Source organism: Ixodes scapularis, unplaced genomic scaffold, assembly GCF_016920785.2.
Source record: "Ixodes scapularis isolate PalLabHiFi unplaced genomic scaffold, ASM1692078v2 PGA_scaffold2__306_contigs__length_199485367, whole genome shotgun sequence".
Taxonomy (NCBI): Eukaryota; Metazoa; Arthropoda; class Arachnida; order Ixodida; family Ixodidae; genus Ixodes; species Ixodes scapularis.
In genome coordinates, this window is record NW_024609857.1 from 119845320 (window position 1) to 119860238 (window position 14919).

The window sequence follows — 14919 nt, forward strand, 5'->3', positions numbered from 1 at the left end:
GCGCAGCGGCAGTATCGATATCGCAAGAATGTGCCGGCGACGGCGAATCCGGCGTTCACGGTCCCGACAGCCAAAGAGCCTACACATATTTTTTCTTGCAAATTTTTCTTCTCACTCTGCTGTTATTGGGCACAGCTAAGTTCCAATTTCGAACTTGCCTGTTATTTCTGGAACTCGTGGTTCCCGAAATTAATCAAATCTTCCAAACTTGCCTCATGACACACATTCAAAACTTTTATAGTACCATAGCTCCATGTAGTGACGTTTTTAACCCATCTTGTATATAGCGTTCAAGTGTTTCCTTAATTATCACTAGAATTTTCGTACCCCGTTTTGCTATATGTATATTGTACTTCATTACAAAGTAGAAAGCTGTTCATGAGCACAAAAGATAAATGGATGAATGAATGGTCCATCTTTGCCTTTTTGAGTTGTACATCGAATGAAGACAATTTGTTGTGAACATTCACTCTTATGTTTGATAAAAAAAAATTTACAATGCAGAAACTTCTGTTAGCCAGCTAGAAAGTATCGGTGGGGACCAGCTCACCTATAGACAATTAAGGTTTTCCACATCTAATAAATCTCAGTTATTTGTTCATATTTATTTGGTGGTGTCAAGTTTCAATTGTTCTAATATGCCCATTTAATATTGTAATAGAATAGCTGTGTTACAAGTAGTCTAATGAGCATTCCATTTGTTTAATAGAATATGTAAATTTGTCTAATTATTATTCTATAAAACTAACAGAATGCTTGTATTAGTCTATGAAACTTTATATTCTAATAGAAGGCATACATAACCCAATAAATATTTCTATTAGACAAATATAGTTTTGTATTAGTCTAATACACATCTTTACTCGTGTGATAAAGATGTCTATTAGTCTCATAGAGATTCCTATTGGTCTCATACAAGTTGCTATGAGCCTTATAGGGATTCCTATTAGTCTCATAGGAGTTGCTATTAGTCTCATAGGCATTTCTATTAGTCTTATAGGAGTTCCTATTAGTCTCATAGAAATGTCTATTAGTCTCATAGATATTCCTATTAGAATTTTCGCTAGGGGTTCGTCAATAAGTTTCTCGGGTTCATACCTGTCGATGCTCTTGTGGATCAATGGAAGGGGAGTCGTCGAGGCTGGCCAGCTGTTGCTGTTCCATTGCAGGGGCACTGCTTGGCTCTGCTGTCACTGCAGTTTCTTCCATGGCAGTGCTGGTGGACGGCTGCCCCGGCAGTTCTTGGAAGCCTTGTAAGAAAGCCACAGGCTGGCACTTGTCTCCCATAGCCAGGAGCCCCAGCTGGTGGCATTCGTGGGCCGAGAGAAGAGGAGCGTTGGGGAAAGTCCCTCCGTATCGGTGATGAACAAGGGCCTGGTGCTCGCAGAAGGCACCTTGCCACCCAACTGCACAGGTGCACATTCCCACGTCGCTGTACTTTGTACACCTTGCCATCAGCCATTCTGCGGGTACCTGGTAGGTATGGGTGTCAAGCGCTGTGATGGCTTGTGCAGCAGAGGCAGGCGTCCGGCTGAGCAGCCGGTCGTACTGCAGTTGGTGCATAGGTTTCCTGTTGTGGGCGTGTGCCAGGAGCTTTCTGCAGAAGTAATCCTCCCAGACGGAGGCGACGAAGTCAACGAGGGCGACAACATTGTACGCCTTGCGTCTCTGGAGTACGATATCTTTCAGTACCTGAATTGATGCTTCCGCGAAGTTGTTTGTGTTATGACCTCTTGTGGTGAGGTCACTGCGGAAAAGGAGCACCCATTCGGTCTTGCGTTTCAGGAAGCTCATCACTCGTTGGATATAGGCCTGGTGGGACTTGGCCTGCATGTCCTCTATGGCAGCCTCGAGCTTTTCAGGAGTCTCAGCGTACATGATCTGAAGTGCGACGAAGGAGTAAAAGATACATATAGTGAGAGTATTGCAGTTGAAAGAAGGGAGAGGCCACAGATATATGAAAACAAAAGACATATTGGCAGGAATAGCGCTCGGTTTAGATTGGGGATCAATTCAATTTGAGTGGGCATGGGAACAGCAACGCGATGCGGCTCGCTTACACTGTGCGCTTGCTTGTGCAGGTCGCAGCATGCATCCAGTTCCGCGGAGCCAATATGACCCTTCCTCGTTCCCAGAGCAAGTGCTGAACGACGCATGGATACAGCTGTATAGTTGTTCACGGTGACATCAATGTACTTAGCCTTCTTTCCGGCATCGACTACAGAAAGCTGCAGAGTGCCTACTTTGGCTTGCTTTTTCATGCAGGAGAGACAGACCTCTGCGAAGTGCCCTTGCTTACGGCAAAAGTTACACTTCAATTTGCGTGCGGGACAGTCATCACAAGGATGAGGTGAACGTCCGCAGAATAAACAAGAACCAGGCCTGCCCGTAGAGACGCGAGACGACTGGTCATGAGCAGCGTTGGTGGCGTTAGGCTTAGTGCCGCGGCGCTTGAGACGACCTGCGAGCTTGGTCGCGTCAGGATCGACAGCTTGACCTTCTGGAGTTTCAGATTCATCCGTGCCTGCCTTGGTTGCCTTTTCTTTGCCAGCGTCCTCAGTTTGGCGCGCTTGTACCCACGTGTCCTTGAGCGTGAGCTTCGGGTCACGTCCAAGACGGTCAGACAGCTGAGAGTCCCGAAGACCGACAACAAAACGATCCCTGACAAGACGTTCCTCGACCTCCGGGGTGCCATAGTGACAGCTCTTTACTAGACGCATCAGCTCCGCGTAGAACGCATCTACGGTCTGCTTGTTGGACCTACCGATGGAAACGCGACAATTCGTATACTTCGTTCACGGGGTAGGCGAAGTGCTCGGTGAAACATCATACCACGACGTTGTATGGCGCCTCAGTGGACAGCGACCCCGCAGGGGGCACCTGTGAAAGCAGGTGTTTGGAGAGTGGCGTCTCCACGGACCCCGAGCCATGCGGGTTCGCCCGCCCACGTCTGGCTGTGCGTGGCTTTCCCGTGTCCGAGGAAAAGGGCATCCTGGTGGTTGAGCCGAGCCCGGGGTAGGTTTGGACCCTTCGGGGCCCCCCGGGTGAGGCAATACACCACTTCGGCCCCTGCTTCTCGTAGACGGGAGTCCTGGTAAGGCCCGGCCAGGATGATTCAGTCTAGTCGCCTTTTCTTCTACTATCCCCTCCGATCTTTCACTTTTACCTGTCCTGTTTCCTTCTTTTCCTTCTCATTTCTCTTGCTCCTTTTTCTTCCCTCTTTGGCGGCAAGGGCTAACCTTGGGTGGCAATAGACCTCTTGTCTGGACCCACACTAGGTTATAGTGTCTTGGTAGCACTGATAGCGTAATGTCGTCAGCAAAACCCTTATTGCTATGGCGCATTACCTATCCCCATGTTGGGCTCCGTGGTGGGTGGTGCGCTACAGATGCCGAACGCCTTCCCATTTCTTATGGGTTCTAAACTAAACCAAAAACCTGATCGGGCCCTGAAAAGGGTCCGGACCGAAATACACGTCATAGAAGCATTTGCACCCGTGGAGAAGTTTCCCCGATTTCTCGTCATGCATTCCGAAACGGAAAAACCTTTATCCAAGTTATCCCCGTTCCTGGTCTCTAAGACTCTTGAATCTGTAATCGGAAAAAATTTTAAAGCAAAAAAAATGCCATCTGGAGATCTCCTCGTTGAAGTTGTAACCGCTCAACAAAGCTTAGACCTGCTGGCACTCAACGTGGTGTCTGACTACAGGGTTACTGTATCACCCCACCGCACTTTGAACACTATAAAAGGCATAATATCAGAAGATGACCTGCTAGAATCCCCCGAAGATGAAATTGTCGATGGCCTTCGTGACCAAGGAGTCATTGCTGCCAAACGAATTTCTTTTCGACGGGACGGCCAAGAGGTGAAGACAAAGCATGTCATTCTGACTTTTGAGCTGAGGGCGCTTCCGGAATCAGTGAAAGCCGGATATCTGAACTGTAGAGTACGGCCATATGTGCCAAACCCTCAGCGTTGCTTTCATTGCCAGAGCGCCCAGAGCTGCCGTGGGAAGACAACATGTGCCAAGTGTGGCAAAAATGATCACCCTGCAGAGAATTGCTCTAATGCACCTTGCTGTATCAACTGTGGTGAACCTCACCCTGCTTATTCCCGATCGTGCAAAAAATGGAAACAAGAAAAAGAAATTATAACACTCAAAGTGAAAGAGAACATTTCATTCCCCGAAGCCAGGAAGCGATTCTCCTTCCTGCAGAAGGGTTCTTACTCTTTGGTGGCACGTGCAGGGGGTGTGCCATCAAAGTCTTTGGTAGGAATCCAGGTCTGTCCTAATGACCTGGTGATTCCACCACCTCCCCCTGCCTCACAAAGATTCGCTCCACGACTCCGTTTGTCGTTGGAACCGAAGAAACCACAGGGGCCTCCAGATGGTGCAGAGGCAAGAGATGCCTCTGTGCCAATGGATGGGAGACAAGAGGAGAGGTGGCAACACCAGCCTCAGGGAGAAGGCACTAGTGCCTCTTCCATTCTAAAGGACGGGCCATCGAACGATGTGCCTGCCTTGGTCACTCGGACGCCTCCCAAGAAGAAGGAGGGTAGTTTTCGTTTTAAGGCTTTAGGAGAGGCCTCGACACGTAAGGAGGTGCCCGTACCAGCTGCTCCCTCAGCCGTTCCGCCTGAGGAGGAGCGGATGGAACTTGGTGAACCTCCTCCCCCTTGTTCGGTCCCACCTGATGACGCAAGGCTTATTAAAAAGTCATCCCAGAAAAAGCTCAATCCGCGAGTAACCCCACCCAAACCGCCCCAGGGCACTTAGGGCAGGTTTCCTTTTTTCTTGTGTTGTTACTTTAAACCGTTTTTAACATGAACTCGTATAGTTTTATACAGTGGAACTGTAGAAGTCTTCTGCAAAATATTGATGACATTCATTTCTTTCTGGATGAGCTACAGCCCATTGCTGTGTGCTTGCAGGAGACATATCTTAAAGGAGCTGTGCAACAATTTCAGGGCTTTGCTTAAATAATTGTGGAAGTTGCTGCCTGACACTTCTGAAGTGAACTACAGAAAACAGATTTTGCCTGGATACCGTAGTTTTTATTTAAAAAAATGAAAAAGATCCAGGTTTTTGCCGCCTCTCAACTCGTACATCGTCTTCCGGGTCACGTGCGCAGTGACGTCGCTTGGGTAGGCGCGGGGTTCCGGGAAATTCCTCTCTCTAACGCCGTCAGTGAGCGGCGAGAACTCGTCCGCTCACGACCACGTGACCGCGTCACCGCATGCTTGCGATCAACATGGCCACCGGCCTCTGGAGAGGCGAACTCAACGAGGTCGAGCTCCAGATGCTGGAGTACAGCGAGTCACTGGGGCTCGTTCCGTACGCGGGGACGCCGTCGAAATGTCTGAGTGAAGAGGACGCGCGGGCGGTGCTCGACGGAAGCCCCAGCCCGACTCCGGACCCAGATTCGTGGCGGCTGACCACGACGGCATGGTAATAATCGCACATGCTGTTTGCAGGTAGCTTTCGTCTGACACTGGCTTATTCTGATCTCAGGTGCTCGTGCAAGAGGTGCGGCATCATGCCGACGCCTAAAGAGTGCATCTGCTGCAGGGAGTGTCCCCCCGCGGTCGCGACTCGCCCGGGAGGGTGCATCACGGAGCACAACAACTTCGCACCGATCTGCCTCCAGCCCGGCGTGCTCGAAGTCGCGTTCTGGGCTCTGCAGGAGGCAGGTCGTCACCCGGCGCCGCGAGAACAGAAGTGCGTAGTTTGTTTGAAATTTCCTTTTAGGGAAGTGTTGCTCATTTGATAGACATGCTTCCTGCGCTCAGGGATTGCAGAACGCGACCCCGCTAGCACGTACTGCATACGCCAGCGCAGGTTTTCCCTTATAACCAAGAGAAAGTTATCTCTGGGAAACCTTCTCCTAAAATTTTGTTCGGTGATTTTATAAGTTCGACTAGAATGTAATAAAACGCCAGTGTGATGCACACGGCAAGTCTTTCGCGCACAGTACCGACCCCACTCCCGTCTGCAAATATGCATGCAATGACCATGCAGACGAGCTGTCCCCTGCTGTGTGAAGCTTTGCATAGTTAGGATGCTCACTGGAGTGGAACAAAATGCTTGTGGCCTACTCTGTGCAGACCTTTCTGGGATCCTTCGGAATGTGCTGGCCAAGTAAAGAAGCTCGAGTACTCAGTGGTCACGGAGCCTCTCCTTAGTCCAGCTTATACTTCCAGACCTCACTTCATACTAATCCCAAGCGAAAAGGAAGCAACGGAAGCGAGCGCAAAACTTTGGGCCTGCTAAGCACGCGTTCGTGAAGGCAAATCGTTGTCGAAGACAGCGCACTCGTGCCTGTAACATCAATTTCAGTCATACAAAAAGAAGAAGAAAAAAAAAAGGAATAGTTTATCAAGGTCTAATTTTTTGGGTTTTCCCTTTGTGAAAAAAGAAAAGGTATGCCTTATTTTTTATAATGCAGGAGTTTTTAAACATGCGACAGTCTGGGGCTGACAAAACATTTTGGGTGGCGCACACGCACGTCACCATGCAGATATTCCCATGGAAGAACACAACACTACGTTTAGGAGACTGCATCACAACTCTCTGAAGTTGCCCAGTTTATTTGAGCACAAGGTCTTGTGTAATAGGACAAAAGGCGGGTGTGCTCTGCATGAAGTGGCCCTATTACCCGCTTATATTGTTCAGCCAGAAATCGCAAAGTACAGACAATCAGTAAAACAAAACATTCAAGCTCGACACATGATGCTGTTTTTTTATTACATGCGGTCAAGTCTCCTATGTGCACAAGTAACATGGTCAGGCATTCATTGCATCTTATTGCACCGTCCAGCTTTTGAAAACATCACATCTCTGTAGTCCTGCGTTTCACTTAATTAGATACTCCAAAGTAAATCTTGATGTATTTTCATTTGTCACATGCACCTCAATTCCATAAACCTGCCCTATACTCGGAGTCCCAACTTGTGTGCAGTGTAGGCACAGGCACGAGCGCGTGGCTTCCAAACACACCCTCTGCGTGCAAGTGCTTGTGCACACAAAACACTGTGGAAAGCTGTGCCTGCACTGCACACAACTTGAAACTGAGTATAGTATCATCCAGATGTGTAGTGTGTCTTGGCTGGCACTTCAAACATTCGTATCAGTGGTAATTGACCAGCTTTGTCCTTATAAATTTTCCAGGCTTCGTTTTGCGGCCTATCACCAATTCGTGCGGTGGATGTGGCGGAGGCTGGGACGTCGCAATCGACGTGTTCTACCGGCCTGCGTGGTCAAGAGGATCCACGATGAATTCCCTTCGGAAACGTATACGGGGTTTCATGATGTAGAATAAAAATGTTGTAAACGCCACATTGTTTCACTAAAGTTTTTGCAAGCATACTACTTTATGCACCCAGACAACAAAACATTTCGACTGATTAAAACAAACATACAACTTCAAGCACTGATGCTGGTTTTCCCACAGCTTACAAAGCATTGCGATCAATTTTGCACTGTTCATGTAGTCATTCTACATTCAGTACTTCCTACAGCTTACGAAGCATTGCTGTTTATTTTGCACTATTCATGTACAATGTGCTGCAATACGAAGGACCCACTGGGAGAGCGTGACCGAGGCGGTGGCTGGCGGGGGCACTGCGGGCAATTTCATTCTGCTTCAAGGAGAGGATGCTCACTCGGGGCTCAGCACAAACTGATAAGCACATCGCACTTTAGCCGAGGCTTGACTCGAGTGAGCGTCCTCCCCTATCAGTTTGACACAAGACTTATTATGTGAAAAGGGGGCAGACGGGATGTAAACGAAACGTATCAACTAAACACACACAAAACAAGGCTGCAAGGCAAGGTCCCAAAAACATAGTGCATTTGCAGGTACTCAGATTGTGCTACATATGAAGTGGTACTCGCAGCTTGCAATCAGTGTAAAAGGTGATGTACGCTAGACAATAATGTGCCAACATCGGACACCCTGTTTCGTGTCCTTGATTTGACATGCACTAATGCAAGGAAGACGACTCCCCCCCATGAATGCTCTTGAGGACCCTTGGGGGTTTGTGTGAGAACTGCTGTATCCGAGTGTTGGTGTGCCCTGCATATGGGCACGCTGACTGGCTGTCCCAATACTGTAAAACCCTTTACTTTTGCAAGCCCTTAATTTGGTGAATTTCGCGAATTGAAGGATTAGTGAAATTTAGGAGCATGCGAAAGAAAACACTGGCCTCTAGAGGCCCTCAATTCTCACTTTTGGAATTCACAAAATTCGGGGGTATGTTCCTTTGCCTGAATTGCAAAAAAGTGGGGACTGTGAAAATAAAGCCAGACCAAGCTCATACTTCGTTCCCTCTCCTTCAACCTGGTAGGCACAAACCAGGCCATGCCTCTTTCGTCTACTGTACTGTAATGAACAGTTCAATAGTGCAGTATCCTAGGAGATTCTAACACATCCATGGACACATGATCCGAGATAGCTATGAATGTGTAATAAACATGTTTTGTTCCGAATCATAACCGGACGAAATTCATCCCTCCTAAACGCAGACAACGCTACAAATGGCCAAGAAAATGTGCAAGAACAGCATAAGGATCGCCCTGCAATGAAGTGGAATGGACCCCGACGCATCCAACAAATGACACCTGCCTAGCAAGATGGACTAAGGCGTGCTCCCCCCCATTTCCCTCCTTTGACGCTCGTGTCACTGATACCAATAATGTCGGCACTGAGTGGTCAATGTGGGTAAAACGGTTCGAGGACTTTGTGGTCGCCTGTGGAATCAAAATGATGCCAGGAACACCGCCTTTCAGTTGCACTATATCGGAGAAGACCTCTACGACACTTGCTGCATGCTACCAGAACCTCCAGTGACTGCGCCTGTCTCAACCGCAGCAAAGTTCTGCAGCGACACAACTGCTCTATACACAGCTACACGCAGGAAGCTCGACGTTTACTCCTACCCCAGGTAACTACGAGCTTCGAAGTTTACCGCTTTCAGCAGACGAAGCAGGTGGGAAGCGAGTCACTCAACCTGTTTTACGCTTGACTGCGGCAGCTTGCGAGGCACTGTGTGTTCGTTGGCCTGGACACCGAGATTAAAAACCAGATCCTCATCACGACAAAGTCCTCAAGGCTGCGCCGCTATACCATACAACACGACCTCGACGTACAAGGAATACTCAAGCAAGGCCGGCTATTCGAAGAGGCGAAGCACAACGTCAGCATCATAAAACAAAACTCTAGCAGCCCGACGAAAACAAAAGAAAGGTGCTCGCAGTGAACACCAAGCCGTCACCACCTCATCTGTCAAAGAACTGGGAAGTGTGCAACATGTTACCAGTACTTCCTAACCCTGGTGACAAAGGCTACACCGAGATCGAGGCACAACAAACAGATGCAGCGAGGAAAAGATACGACAAGGCATATGTCAACAAGTGACATTACGCACAAACGTACAACTTCATTTCAAGTCAACTCGCGCTCTGCAGAGAACAGCAGCACAACAAATCTACCCCATTTTATGACCCCAGGTCTTTCACTGTTATCTCATTCCGAGGATCCTGCATCAAGGCATCTCGAAACGGAAAAGTCGTCAGGCAAAATGCCAGCTTCCTCAAATACACAGTGCGAGCGACCAGAGCCCCACTCCATCTCATGTTACAACAGCCCCAACTGCAACAAGAACTCAACCAGCAAGTGGAGTGCGCTGGTATTGTGCTTGCAAAGCAAACCATTACTCCGTTGCGTTGGGCGCCTTCTTTCCAAAACGGCTGATTCTGGCAGCAACCAGATCCTCCTTTGGTGGTCTGTCGCAGCTCCGGTTCAGGTTTGGCAGACGCGGCGTCCTCGCATCAAGCTTGAAGACCTCCCTCAGAGGTCCGATGTCCTTGCAGATTGCCACGGCCCGAGCCACGAGCTTTCCGACGTAATCTGAAAAATTAATTTATCATATTTTTTGATAGCTGTAGTTTATATCAAAACATTTTACTTCCAGTTATTTCAGTTTCGGTGCAAAGTCGGTAGCACCGTGATACAACATATGCGCCTTCATAAATTTCTGCTCAGAATTGTATACTCTACACATCTATATCACATAAAACAGGTGTCAGCTCGCATTTAGATTTATACCCGCTGTCCCGGAAAGAAAAGTTTGCACGGGTGAAACCTTCTTCCTCCTCAGCTGCCTATTTTCCACCTTGCGTGGGTGATTATGGCCCTCATGTGAAATTAAAAAGAGGGTGCCTCTCATTAAATTAGAAGGTGCTGATGCCATGGAGTAGATGACATACTATCTTTTTGACGTATAAATCCAATGCCGTGGGGCAGACGACACATCTTGATGCATGGTGGTGTCTGATGTCAAATTCTGTGACTTTTCCAGATTTTTACCTATTTCGATAAAATACTCGGACTGTTTCGGCAACATTCAGCATGGCTTTGCTGATGTGATACCGTCGCGCCCTCTTCTGCGCCACTGTGACACTTTCATTGGTCATTTCCCTTGATTTAGTCAACTTTTTGATGATTTCCTTGATAATTCCCAGACTTTTCCTGATGACTGAAATCTTCTGAGAATTCCAGGTTCTCCCGGTTGGTACACACCCTGTGACTAATCAGTCATCAGCTGTAGTCACTACGTAAATTGATCTCCTAATAGTACAGGAATACCAATTAAAAAGACCACAGAGTAGAATTCTTTCAGAATACCATATGTGACTTTTGTCTTTTGGGGGCAGACAGTGTGATGCCCTTTCCTGGCCTTGGGCGATCTCACTGCCCACTGCCTTTCACCCGCCTTAGTAGTGGCCTGCTCCCTTTCGCTGTTCTCATTCCAGTGTAGCGCTGCTACACGGGTCCTGAACAAATAGAGAATGCAGACAAACAAAATGTGGTGCAGCTCCCACAAACAGTATGTGCTTTGAAATGCCGCCCGGTATGTTTTGATGAAACTTCTGCATTCTTAGGTCTTCCTTAGCAGTGGAGATAGCAGTCATGTCATTTGGGTCTGTGCTGGAACCTGCACACTGCCACGAATCCAACGAAGGAACGATAAACAAACAGGGTGAATGATAGATTTAATGGGGGTGAACCTGTGCCCAAAGGCAAAGAAACAAATTAGAATAATGGAACGTCGCAGGCACCGATATCGGCATGAGAGCAGGGTTGAGCACTGGTGATGAATGGCTCCATACTGTCCCGCCAACTCTTCTTTCATGTTACACTGGTTTCTTGAACATCCGAACGAACACGATCGGGCATAGAACTTTCTAAGTCGGAACTTACCACTAATTATGCAATCATTCTAGAACCTTTCAGTAAAGTAGCAAAATAAAAGCACCCATGGTTCCGGGTATTGAATCTCGGCCACCAGCGTGAGAGCCCAGTGCACTGCCCAGTAGGTCAACCAGGCTATACGTGCAGCTACATAGAGTTGCATATTTAGCAACTCCGCTCTATCTACTGAGAAACAACGGTGATTCTGACGGAGCAGGATGTTAAAAAAAAGAATTAGGCCACCATATTACACCCTCACACTGAGACTCTCGTCTTTCTGAAGAATTCCGAAACACTGAAAGAACTTAAAGGGCAACTCCGCTTCATTTTTGGTTTTGAAAAAACAATGCAGTCCTCTTCAGTATCGCCTAGGAAGACCACACGTGAAATGTTACGACGCAGTTCTGTCTAAATGTTTCTTAAACGGTCCGGCAAACTTTGCAACTCGCCAAGTTGCCGAAATCGGCTGACTTGAGCGGGCGAATTCAGGCGCAACCAACAGCGCAGTCAAGGCTACGGCATGGGCAGAGCCAACATTGAGCTAAATGTCATTATCATGGCCCCCTTTAGCTTGTTTTCACTTATCCGGGCGAGCGTAGCGCATGACGTCAGCAACGTTGCCTCTCGGCGCTTAGCGGTGTCCACGTGATTGGTGTAACGCGCCTGCGCAGCGCGTTTCTTGGGAGCCGTCCGGCCGCCCGCCGTGGTCCCGCCGTCTTCCGTGTCACAACCGCCATCATCGCCTCACCGATTGTGATTATTGTCTCTCGGAGTTTCATCCATACTACGGACACCACATAAGCCATAAGTCTGCACACCACATGTGCAGACTTATGCCGCAGTTGTGCAGACGTCGTTGAATGCCGTAGACACCAAAACGTGGCAAAGAGTGAGGTGCAGACGACACTCGCACCAGCCACACGCCCGACCCAATCCTGCCCGTTGTTGGGCTGAGGATCACGTGACATCTCATACCACGTGATGGTACGAGATGGTACCAACACTTGGCGGCCCGAGGCCAATGTTGCCGGGCGGAGCCAAAGTTTTGGTTTCGATTTCCGCTCGTGTTTAAAATTAGGTTTGAAAATATATATCCCATTTTTTGCGAAGCAAACGACGTAGTGTGTTTTACTAGGTCTTTTTAATTTGAAATTACTCATTATCCCGAAATCTTCGAAATTGAGTGGAGTTGCCTTTTAAAAGGGTTTCTTATTATTCTAAAAAAATAAATAACAGTGGACGAATGCCGAAAATGACAACATATCCTAAAACGGAAAGCAGTAAGCTGAAATGCACATCACAAATATATCACCTGCTTTCCGGTTAGCTATGTGGGTAGTCACCAACACCTCCTTTCTCTAACATTTCTCTATTTGTTCTGTGAGTACATACCTGGCGAGCATGCCTTTTGTGCGAAAGGCAGCCCACTTGGGTGCAAAGCGGTTGAGCACACTATGGAAAGATTCCAATCCATAGGTTTGTGTGTCAGGGGAAAGCTGGCGCAGGTCCTTGAGTAGGGACTTGCTGGACACGACGTCCACAAACCTGGCATGGGCAGGTGTGTCTAAAACAAACAGAAAGCAAGATTAAGGCTTGCAGCACGAAATTTTACCTGAGTAACATTTAGTCCATTTACATTGGAACAATAAACACGATTTTGAAGTTTTATTTGACGGTTATAATATGTTCCGGGCACATCCCTAACAATGTTGGTAAGTTTTAGGTGGAACTGATCCTTGTGTCAATTTAGAAATTCCATCAAACTTTGCACTAGGAGCAATGACAGCGACATCCCGAAGAGCAGGAGAAGCAGTTGGTAGGTGTGGGAGAAGACAAAAGAAGCGGCTCCTGTCCGCGCGCCAAGAGCAGAGACGTCGCACCCGACGTCTCTGCTTTGCTACCACTCGCCGCAAAAGTCATGCTTGACAGCCACTAAATGCTACCGAAACCGATTAATTCGGTGTTGACGTCACTTCTGATTTCGGAGGACCAGAAAATGAAATTGAGGATAGCTAGTTTCGGTTTCGCCAGTTTATTTGCAGGCATGAAATATGCGTCGCCGAATTCTATAAAACGTTGAGGAGCGTGTTCAGCCTCCAAGGAGTTCAAACACACTATTTTCTAAACCTTTTTTTTTTTTAATTGTGTTTATGGTCCCTTAAACATTACTGCATTTCATTTAAGTCTATATTTCTTTCATTTATACACTTTACTCATTCCAACTCAGTCTTTTCTTTAAATGGTTGGATAGTTACAAGTAAGGGTGCAGTCCCGGAAATCATACATTCAAGTCTATGTAAAATAGGTGCGGTAATTCAAAGTCTACAGTCAAACCTAGTTAATTCAAAGGCTTGTTTTGCATGCAAATATGCTGACTACGCCTAAAACACCACCATGGCTATTTGGCAACAAAGCTGTTGGCAGTTGAAGGTGTTTCGTATAACGGATATCTAGATGTCGACACACTTCATAACCTCTGGTCAATATTTTGAGAGTGAAACTGTGAATGGGGTCAGACATAAAAACTATTGCATTGCTTGTAGTTTCAAGCTGCCGAGTGCTGAAAAATGAGAAAGCTGCATTGCCTGTTGTGAAGTACTCCTTCAACAAACCGAACACTGATGACGTTTGCAGATACATTTGCGATATGCATAGTGTTTACTAAACTGCCAACAGTGGAGGACAAAAAAAAGTATTGTTTGAGTGCTTGCTCATAACTCGAAGGACATTTCATTAGAAGAATTTCATTTTTCCTGTCTGCTCCAAATCACCGAAAGTCAACTTGCTAAGTAGAACCTTTAGAGACATGTTAAACGTCTACTGACCTGGCACCAGCCATTCACCATCTTCGATGGGCTCATGAAGGCACTTGGTGTACATCCCGGGGTGGTCTGCATGGACGTCGACCACGTGCCTTGTCATGCTCGACCAGGCACCCACCAGCAGGTCAGGGTTGCCCCGGCTCGCCGTCGCACACCAGTACATGTGGTTGACCGCCGGCTGTGCCCACCCAACCAGCGAGCCACAGTCATGGCTCTTGCTGGCTGCGTTAAGGCTCTTCTTGACACCTGCAGTTCGACCAGTGTGCAGAATTAGCACTTGTCTAGTTTTTCGAACAGCTCATCTGCAAGAAAATATTCAACACAGGAAAAGGAAGCATCTCACTTGCAAAACATATTCACGCCTTTTTTCACTGCTGCCTTTATGTCAGCTGGTAATGCAAACTGCCCATCATATTTTAATAAACTAAAGAAACAAGTGATGTGCATGCGAAAAGCACAAGAGAAAACATCATGCTGCTAGAATCATAGTTTTAAGTCTGTTTATAGTTCATTTAATTGACATAATTTAGACACTACAAAGAGAAATGAATCATAGTCGAGATTGTGTAGGTGAAACCAACAGGCATAGACGGTTTATCCCAATTACAAAGCCACATCAGCTTCTCTTCAAAAGAGAGTCACAACACAAGGGTTGACTACCAACATATAAAAAGGCAGAAAGAAGTAGCACTGCTAGGCAACACGGCTTGCAGACATGCCAAGGGCATTTTGTCATCTACCTTTCTCAGGTTTTAAACATTGCCAACTGGCAACAGGTGCCCATTTATTACCAAGTGATAGTGCAGACGCTGGAGTCACCAGAACTTTGCTTCTGCCATGTCGGC

General features: G+C 47.3%; 3 protein-coding genes across 4 annotated transcripts; 1 reads left to right on the forward strand and 2 right to left on the reverse strand.

The window, feature by feature from the left end:
* Nucleotides 1-1092: 1092 nt before the first annotated feature.
* LOC115322789 lies at nucleotides 1093-1974 on the reverse strand. The gene has a single exon (XM_040215680.1). It carries the CDS (start codon nucleotides 1972-1974, stop codon nucleotides 1093-1095), a length of 882 nt encoding a protein of 293 aa, XP_040071614.1.
* Nucleotides 1975-5049: 3075 nt separating this feature from the next.
* On the forward strand, nucleotides 5050-7336 carry LOC120844056. 2 transcript variants are annotated; one of them, XM_042292000.1, is made up of 3 exons: nucleotides 5050-5449; nucleotides 5513-5719; nucleotides 6106-6331. In XM_042292000.1, the coding sequence occupies exons 1-3, from the start codon at nucleotides 5238-5240 to the stop codon at nucleotides 6269-6271; spliced, it is 585 nt and encodes a 194-aa protein (XP_042147934.1). In that variant the 5' UTR covers nucleotides 5050-5237; the 3' UTR covers nucleotides 6272-6331. The 2 variants fall into 2 exon arrangements, with proteins under 2 accessions (XP_042147934.1, XP_040071587.2); XM_040215653.2 differs by lacking the exon at nucleotides 6106-6331 and adding an exon at nucleotides 7169-7336 and having other exon boundaries at nucleotides 5062-5449.
* A 1940-nt stretch (nucleotides 7337-9276) lies between these two features.
* On the reverse strand, nucleotides 9277-14802 carry LOC121047540. The gene is made up of 4 exons (XM_042291524.1): nucleotides 14739-14802; nucleotides 14078-14320; nucleotides 12645-12816; nucleotides 9277-9908 (listed from the first exon to the last, which is right to left on the reverse strand). Exons 1-4 carry the CDS (start codon nucleotides 14800-14802, stop codon nucleotides 9830-9832), a joined length of 558 nt encoding a protein of 185 aa, XP_042147458.1. The 3' UTR covers nucleotides 9277-9829.
* Between the last annotated feature and the right edge of the window lie 117 nt (nucleotides 14803-14919).